The sequence below is a fragment of the Heloderma suspectum genome, chromosome 10 (assembly GCF_057233095.1).
Source record: "Heloderma suspectum isolate Gila_16-S chromosome 10, 16-S_ref, whole genome shotgun sequence".
Classification (NCBI taxonomy): Eukaryota; Metazoa; Chordata; class Lepidosauria; order Squamata; family Helodermatidae; genus Heloderma; species Heloderma suspectum.
This window is the reverse complement of record NC_139467.1, coordinates 35,372,634-35,381,750: the sequence shown is the minus strand read 5'-3', so window position 1 is coordinate 35,381,750 and position 9,117 is coordinate 35,372,634. Positions and strand designations below refer to the sequence as shown.

Below are 9,117 nucleotides of genomic sequence, written 5' to 3'. Positions count from 1 at the left end.
TACCTTCCTTCCTTCATGGTTTGTCAAGTTTCACACCTATGGTCCCTTTGCAGCCTTTGTTTTTACCCGATAAAAACCCAGGGCTCCAAGCCCTCCATGTTCTGTTTCTCCAATCAGCCTCGTTTTTGGCTGCGTTATGTTGGTTCCAGTCCCCACACGCCGGCCCAGCTCCACTGAAATCGCTTGGCTTCCTGGCCTGTCTGCTCCAGGCAGGACTCCACACTTGCTCCCAGGAGCTAGCGTGGCAAACATTGGACTTCTGAGGCCACCCAGGACCTGGTATCTCCTCCCATCGGTTGCAGATAAGCCCAGTTAGTCCCAGTTGCATCTGCTGGCCCTTGCTCACCCAGCTGCAAATCAGTAAAAGCCACAGAATGCAGTTGTTCTGCCAGCCCGCGCCAGGACATTCGTGCCCAGGCTTCCCGTAGTCTGACCACCCAGGCCCTCGCTTTGCTAAGGCAGAAACCGGTGGCAGCCCCCTCTGAAATGGACATGTTCTCCCTTGCTGAGACCTCAGGAGTTTCAGCACCCATCAGTCTTCAACCTCAGGAATGGGCTTATCAGTGGAGGCTGGTGGCTCCGATGCACGTGGGGCAGTGCATCCACTCTGGGTTTCAGTGAGCACCCTCAAGGAGCTCTCCAAGGTGCAACCTTGGAGAGCTCCTTTAGAGTCCTGACTGAAACCCCGAGCGGAGTCATCACCCCACCAACATCGGAGCCACCAGCCTCCGCTGGGCCTCATCCACACCCAAGGAGAGGTGTCTTCCAAAGCCCTCTCCTGTCTTCTGGGTGACTTCCATCGACACATTGTCACCTCCTACTCTGCACCCCCTTTTCTGTGGTATGTCGTGTGAGTGTTCCCTTCTCCGACAGAAGTTGTCGCCTCTCTGGGGATGGAGCATCTTCTCCCTCTCTCTTAAAAGTACAACTCAGTGTCCCCCAATAAGTCTGACTGGTGCTAGATTCAGGACGGGCAGAAGAAAATACTCCTTCGCATCACGCAAGGGTCCTATTTGCATGTGGGTCCTTTAGCGCTGCTGAGGCAATGCTCTTCTGCAATGGTTAGAGGCATAATTAAAACGGTGGTTCCACATGGGCTGTTCTTAGGTGCTGGGGTGTTATGAGAAATTAGTTTCAGTGTTTTTTTTAACCAGAATTTACCCAATTCGTACCTCCTGACCCAAACACGGATCAAAAACCAATCTGTGGTTGACATCCATACATTTCCGAGTTTGTGGTGTGTTTCACAGACCAAAAAACCTGCAGCCTAGCACTGAGGTCGCAGAGTGGCCTTTGGCAAACCAAAACAGGGTAAATAACAGTGCTCTGCCTTGCAGGACTGTTGTGAGCATTTGTAAATGCAGCTCTCATCCAGTCCCTTGCTGGTAAGATGTTGCTATGATTCAAGGGAACATACACACTCTTCTACATGCTGGTACAACCTGGTTCAATAAAACAGGCCACGTCTCTTGTCTCTGGGCAATTTCTACACTACACATTTAAAGCACTTTAACCCAGTGGAGGCTGCTCGCTCCAATGTCAGTGGAGCAGTGAATCCACTCCAGGTTTCAGTCAGAACAGAACTCTAAAGGAGCTCTCCAAGGTCCTTTGCTTCTTTAGAGTTCTGACTGGTTTTGACTGAAACTTGGAGCGGATTCATCGCCCCACTGACATCGGAGCCACCAGCCTCTGCTGCTTTCACCTTTGTGTCATTGTCGTGCACCCCAAATGAGGCACCCTGGAAACTGGTGTTCCGTGGTGATGAAGGTGAGGCAGCCTGCCCCAACTGGCGCCCCCCAGGCTGGGAAAGGGTGGCCTAGGGATATTAGCTTGCATGGGTTTCCTTAGCACCTTCACAGAACTACAATTCCCAGAGCCCTCTCTCAACTGAGGGCCAGTGTGGCGTAGTGGTTTGAGTGTTGGGCCGGGACTCAGGAGATCCAGGTTCTAGTCCCCACATGGCCCTAAAGCTCACTGGGCAACTTTGGGCCAGTCACTCTCTGCCTAACCTACCTCACAGGGTTGCTGTGAGGACAAAATGGAGAGGAGAAGGATCATGTAAGCCGCCTTGGGTTCCTTGCCAGAGGAAAAAGGGGGGATATCACTGTGATAAATAAATAAATACATTTCCAGGTCCAACACAGCAATAGGTTTTTACATTTCTTTAGCACTGCAGCAAGGCAAATACAATGGAAGAAGACTAGCGATGGACACAGCACACTTTATTTCCCCAGTATAAAAACATCTACTATAAACTTTCTTTTCTTTTACACTTTCTGTGTTTCTAAACTTTCTTGCTTCTTCTGGTGAACGTAGCCGAGCCAGATGTTATGGTCTGTGGACAGAGAAGTTGGAGTTGCCGTGTAACTAGCAGGCGTAACACTTCTCTAAGCATGGCAAAAAAACACAGCACCCGGCGCCAAACACAAAGCGATGCAAAGCACAAGAGCAGTGAAGGACTGGGGTTGTCTGAAGCCATTGGGGGCTGCATTGGCTGGGAATGATGGGCTTCGCAATCCAACACATCTGGAGGGCACCCGGGGGGGGGGGAGGCAGGTTTCCAAGAAGGTGCCATGGCAAAGTAATCGATATATGAAATTTAACCACGAAACTACAGCAAGGAAACTTTTCTGTTCAGAGTTCTCCCTTTTGTGCAACATGGGCAAGGAACAGCAGTGAGGCATTTGCTTGCTGAGGCTGCGTGCCGTGTTGTGGATAGAGGGTTGCCAATAGATCAGGGTGGCCTACATGACAAGCCTCTCTCTGCCATGAAACTCACTGGCTGGGCAAATCACTCTCTCTGTGTGTCTAACCCACCCTCCTCATGGAGCTGGTATGGCGATAATATGGCAATATTCACGCTGTGCCCTTCAGAGGCCTGCAGGAAAAGGCTATCAATGGCTACCAGTCCTGACGGCCATATGCTACCTCCAGCATCGGAAGCAGCCTGCCTATGTACTGCAGTTGCTGGGGAACATGGGCAGGAGGGTGCTGTTGCACTTATATCCTGCTTGTGGGTTTCCCATGGGCAGCTGGTTGACAGCTTCCAGATGGGATCAGGGAGGTGCATTCTCTCCTCTCCCCCCCGAACACTACCGGGGGCTTCATCCCTGCCCCTGCCCCTGCTGCCACACTCCCAAATTTGCCACAGAAGTTTGTGGTGGGGCGGCAGCAACCCCTGCCCCCCCTGCTTTCAAAGAAGGCCTGCTCTGATTTTGCTTGAGACCAAGGAGTGCGCTCCCCTCATGTCTTGTTTTCAAGCAAAATTCCTGGGTTGGGGGAGTTTGCTGCTGCTGGTGCTGCCCCGCCAAATATCAGTGGTGAATTTGGCAGCGGGGCAGCAGCGGGGGCCACAAAAAAAGGGGTGTGTGTGTGTGAAATGTATTGCCCACCCCGGCTTCAAATAAGCCAATGGTCTGACTCAGTCTAAAGAAGCTTCATCTTCGTGTTTAACCAGAAGTCATTCCCCCTGATTGCAGTGGGCCTTACGTCTAAGTAAGTGTGCAAGGAATAGCAGCCTTTTAAACACCAGGATTAGAAAGGGTTGCAGATCACAGTGCGTTTCCTCCCCAGCTCCCCCTTCCAGGCTTCCCGTTTAAGCTGCATTCACCAAGGGTTAAGCCCTGGCATCTGTTTTTTTACCAAGCCAGGAGGACCCAGCCCAAACATGTAAGTGGACCAAGAGAAATGAATCTCTGAGCATGGGCAGAGTGTCTGTCCTTTACAAGCCATGCTAAGGGTTTTGTGGAACCACATGACAGGACATAAATGTCACAATTATTTTGAAAAGGGGGGACACTCTAAAACAAGAAGCATTCTTAACTACTTCTCACCACATCTCGTGGAATGGGAGAATGGCATCTTCCAGAGTAGAGATATACAGCATCCTTCCTCCAGTTGGGCGGGACTACAAGCCTCATCATACCCACCACCAAGCCCCATCATCCCCAGCCAGCTGGGCTGGACTACAAGCTCCATCATGTTGTGGTTTGTAGTCCAGCCCAGCTGGAGGGAGCCAGGTTGGGGAAGGCTGGCATTCAGATGGGGGAGAGGCCCTGTGCCTCTGAGAAAGTAACCGTTCCACAATTCTCTGCTTTGCCCTAAAACAGGGGTTGGAAACTCGGGCCTGGGGGCCAAATCTGCCCCTTCAGAGTTGCCAATCTGGGCCTCCGGAGTTCCCCAGAAGGCTGCCCCCTTCCTCTGGTTCCACTCCTGGTTCCCCAAACTCTGACTGGCGGTGTCCCAGATCTTGTGCCGTTGTTTCCTCATTCTAAAAGGTTGAAATGTCCCTCTGAAGGCTGAGTTACTGGTAGGGTGAGCTTTCAGCTGCAATCGGCTAGCATTTTGGCCCCGCCCCTTTGGCCCCATCCACCACGACCATGCGGCCCCTGGGAGCTTCTCCAAGACGGAATTCGGCCCTTGGGTTGGCAGAGGTTCTGCCCCCGTTCCCTCGAATATCTCGCACTCACCTCGACCATTTCATTGCCGACGATTTCCTGCGTGTGGACAAATTTGTCTGCTTTGGCTACGAGCTTGCCATCCACCAGGGTCACTGTGCACTGGAAGCAAAACCAACACACGGTATTGAGCAAGGGCTGGGCAGCGGGTGCTGCGTAGGCCACCAAAGGCCAATGGGCTGCTGTGGCCAGCAGAAACCAGGGACCCACCAGAACGATGGAGCGCGATCTCTGCTATCAGTGCCCAGCATTTGAAAGAGAAGAAACACAGCAGAGGCAAGCCATCCTGGCCCCTGAAAACCGCTGGAAGCGTCTCCATAGGAGGCAGTGGGATGCGGACCGCAATCCCACAGGTACGGCACCAGAATCTCGCTTTGCCAGCTCCAGGCCCGGAGCCTCTGCACCTCGCTTCCAGGCCTCTGTGCAGCAGCATATGCCCCCCTTCCCCAATGCCTGTGAGCCTGCTCTCTCTCCGGGCCTGGCCCAGCAACTCTGCAGAGAATTCAGAGGCAGGGACAGTCCTGCCGTGAAGGACGGAGAGGGGGCTGCCCGAGGCAACAGCTACTGGTGTGCCGTCAGGGTGGTGGAGTTGGAGGCCGGCAGGCGGATCTGACCTGAGGAGAACCAACCTCGGGGATGTTCTCCCGCTCAAGGCCCAGCAAAACGAGCAGGAGCTGCACAAAAGCGCAGCGGCCGGTTGCTGGCCGTGTAAAATTCATGGGGTTGAATCCAGATTTAAGCTGGATCAGCTGTGCTGGCAGAAGCGGACTTCCCCGCCCCCTCCTTCCCACGGCAGCCCCCCTAGGCCCCCAAAATGCAACGCAGAGGGTCAGGAGACCCTGCTGGATGGGGCAAGCTGTGGGTGCGTTGTGCATGGGAAGGGGATTCCCAGAACTCCAGTGGAGGAATCCTCTGTGAGTGGAGCCCTTTCCCTCGTGGAAGGCAGAGGGCGGCTCCAAGCCCTGGGTGGGGGTGGGGGTGGGGGCTGTCTACATCGCACAGCCAGACGTCTGGGCCTGGCCCTGCTCTGAGGCTCTGCCGGCACCGCAAACACGAACTGGCTCGGAAGGCGTGTCATTCTGCTTTCCACCGAAGAAGAGGCATCGGGGGATTCTTCCACCAGCCAATTCTGGGCAAAGTTCCCGTTTCCAGGGGTGCTTGCATGGAAGCTTGGACAGGACACACACCAGGCTGTAATACTGAGGAGTCCAAACCACCCTTCCCCAACCTGGTGCGCTCCGGATGTGTCAAACGGGGCTGGGAATTATGGGAGTTGCCGTTCGACACATCTGGAGCGCACCAGGTTGCGGAGGGCCGTCCTAAACCATTAACCAAGAGCTCGAAGCTGTCAAACCAAGAGCCCGCTGCCGCTGCCGTTGATGTGTTACCTTGACTTTCTTGCCATCCATGGTGGCCATGTCAGCTTCCTTCCCCAGCGTGAAGGAATTGGTGACGGATTTGTTGGGGGTTTTGGATGTGATGACAAAGGTGTTCCCAGTCTGGTGGATTTCAGTCGTGGGCTTGATGTCTTTCGCGGCTTTGATGATATCGTCTGGAAGGGCTGAAATGGGGGCAGTGGGGAGGAGAGAGGGAGGAGTCATGTGAGGCCAGGCCACCAGGGTAAGAATGTGTGGGCGCAAACGCAGAACATAAGACGAGCCCAGCTGGACCAGACTCGGGGACCACCTAGTCCAAGGGTGTCAAACCTCAGGCCTGCGAGTAAATCCAGACCACCTGGGGTCCCGATCTGGCCCTTTGGGGTTCCCCACATGGCCAGGCCCCCTTCCCTTGGTCCCACCCCCTTTCCCTCAACTGCCAATCATTGAGTGGTTTTCCAGCTTTTGCAGAGTTTTCCCCCCATTCTGAAAGGTTGAAAACAGCTCTCTTAAGGTTTAGTTTTAGTCTTTTAGCTCTGTTGTTTTAAATCCATCTTTGTATTTTAAAACTCTGCATTGCTGCTAGGCTTTATTTTGGTTTGTACTTTTATACCGTAGGTTTAAGCTTTTTGCATTTTATATTGTATTTTATGATGTATTTTGTGGTTTTCATTGTTGAGAACTGCCCAGGGAACTTGGCTATTGGGAGGTATAGAAATGTAGTAAATAAATGAGGGCACAATCCTATAGCCACTAGTCAGCGGCTAGACGGCCATAGGATAGGTCAGTTCCCTGAGAACTGACTTCCACCCCCTCCCATGCTGCCTTGTAGGCAGCACGGATTAGCTTCGCGCTCTGCACTCATAGGAGGAGCGTGGAGCAGTGAAAACGGGGCGTTTCTGGGGGCGGGGCGGGCAGAAGTGCCGTTCCAACACTTCCTATATGTCATCCAGCATCCGTCCCCCCACTCCGCCTTCCTGCAGCTAGACAGCCAAAATCAGCTGGATTTGAAGTGCAGAGGGGACAATCCCCTCCGTGCTGCTCCTGCCCTGCATTGGATAGGATTGCGCCCTCCATTAGTTAGTTAGTTAGAGCAGCTCTACACCAGCCTAAAATCCCACATTTAAAACGAGGCTTTCTGCTTCTGTTTTAAATGCAGGATCACAACAGACTCCCTTTACACACGCCCCCTTTCGCCCCTCCCCTTTCCCCTGCCTTCTCCCCCTTCTCTCCATCTGCCATATGTTTAATTGATCGGGCTCCTTTTCTTGCGACTTTTCCTTTTTCATGGAGGAAACTCAAGCGGGACACAAGTGGGGTAGTGTGAGACCTCATTATCTCTGATCTCTTAAACAACAGAATAATGGCCGTTTAGTGCAGGAGACACCCTGGAGGATCCCGGCATCATCTAAAGGGCCTGCAAACTTCCGCGAGTGAGCCATCTCGATAGCAGGGCAAAAGCTACTGGCAGTAGAGCTTTCAGCTAAAATATGCTGGTGTTTGGGCCATTTTGCCTGGCTCCTTTTGCCCCCCCCCCCCGCCCACCACTGGAATGTGGCCCCTGAGAGCATCTTTGAAATGGAATTTGACCCTTGGGCTGAAAGAACTTGAACACCCCTAGCCTCAGCATCCTGCTTCCCCATCATCACCGGACAGAAGCTTCCTGGAAGTTCCCAAGCAGGGTGCTTTCCCCTGCTCCCACAGCAACCCACATTCAGAGTTTCCAGATAGCCATCTTTTGCCTAATCCCATTTCAAATCCATCTAAGGCAGTAGCCATTTCCAGCAGGCTGGCTGGGAATTATGGGTGTTGCAGTCCCACACGCCTGCCGGGCACTAGGTTGGGCAAAGTTGCTTCTAGAGCAGGAGACCTCAGCCTTTCTGGGTCAGTGGGCAAACTTGGAATTTGGAGAGTGTGTCACGGCTGCTCTCACAAAATGGTTGCCATGGGGGTGGGGCTTGCCCATTCATAAAGTGGCTGCCACGGTGGGTGTGGTCAGTCACAAAACACTCATCTCCCAGATGGTGAGATTAAAAGAAAAGCAACTTAGCCAAGAATCAAAGTACAAGAAGTGGGGGCTGAGCTCCAAGACACAAACCCTGTCTTTTGAACCCAAATAAAGAGGGTACTGGAAAACAGCTCCTCACTTTGCTGCATGCCAATGTTGCACTTTTTAAAAAAGAGAAGTAATTCCAAATAAATCTTAAGAAATAAAATTAAAAAACAGGAGAGGCCAGGAGCTGCAGGTGCCGAGACAGGGGTCCTCCGGCACATGGGTGCCCATGGGTGCCATGTTGGAGACCCCATTTCTAGATGGATTTATTCTGCCAAATTTGGTGTCTCTCCATTTCTCTTTTTTCCAATCTTGTGTTCCATTCATCAATCATCCATGCAGCATACACCCCAAGATATTTCTTTTTCCTAAGTTGGCATGAACCTTTGTACACTATGTTGTACACATTTCTCCTAATGCACATGTTTTTCTACACAATTGTGCCTCATGTACACATTTTTTGCAAGCAACTCTCCTAATATAATTCATTTTTAGCATTATTGTCACCAATATACACACTTTTGTCTGCATTTTCACCTAATATATGCATTTTTGTACGCATTTTTTGATTGAAGAATTCCATTGTAAAATTAAGAGATGTACAGATTTCAAAGAATAACTGAGTTGAATTTTGCATATTGGTTTGAAACTGTGAAATTTGGTAAGTTCACATTCAAGTGAGAACTGAATGAATTTCTTCCCCATCCCTAGATTTCATTCATTTTGGCAAAAGCAACAAGCTGCTTACCAATAGCTTTCAGGAATTCTTCATACTTCTCTTGGGCATAGACCTGCCATGTGCCATTGAATGCCATTTTGGCAACGCAGAACGGTGCAACTGTCAGTGCTGCTGGGAGGAAAAGGGCCGTGGTGTCTCCTAATGGCCCAGGAGCTATTTATAAAGAAGGGAATCCCACATCCTGACCAGATCCAAGCTGCAAATGATTGAACCAGGAAAATCAATAATTAACCCTACATTTCTGCTTTGTGGAAATAACCTCCCGTTCCTTATGTCAGAGAAAGTCTTGGCTGATTCTACATAGGAATAGCCATTGCTAATCGTATAGTCAAGATTCAGGGTTTAAATCTGGCGTGGGCAACATACAGCCCCCTGGCCTTAAGAGTGGCCCTTGCCATCCCCGTGTGACATGGTGGTGACAAAAAAACCTGTGGATTGCCACCAAAATCTGGTGGCAAACAGCAACGGAGGCAGAAAAGAACCTTAGGGTGC

General features: G+C 51.6%; 1 protein-coding gene across 1 annotated transcript; it reads right to left on the bottom strand.

Moving 5' to 3' along the window:
• Positions 1–2,129: 2,129 nt before the first annotated feature.
• LOC146338111 (fatty acid-binding protein, liver) lies at positions 2,130–8,758 on the bottom strand. The gene is made up of 4 exons (XM_084815914.1): positions 8,635–8,758; positions 5,846–6,018; positions 4,470–4,559; positions 2,130–2,335 (listed from the first exon to the last, which is right to left on the bottom strand). The coding sequence occupies exons 1-4, from the start codon at positions 8,699–8,701 to the stop codon at positions 2,285–2,287; spliced, it is 381 nt and encodes a 126-aa protein (XP_084672040.1). The 5' UTR covers positions 8,702–8,758; the 3' UTR covers positions 2,130–2,284.
• Between the last annotated feature and the right edge of the window lie 359 nt (positions 8,759–9,117).

Coding starts and splice junctions, on each gene's coding strand:
- LOC146338111 (XM_084815914.1), bottom strand. CDS start 8,701: ATGGCATTCAATGGCACATGGCAGGTCTATGCCCAAGAGAAGTATGAA. Junction 4,560..5,845: donor TGGATGGCAAGAAAGTCAAG/GTAACACATCAA, acceptor TTTTGCTTCCAG/TGCACAGTGACCCTGGTGGA. Junction 2,336..4,469: donor TCGGCAATGAAATGGTCGAG/GTGAGTGCGAGA, acceptor CTCTGTCCACAG/ACCATAACATCTGGCTCGGC.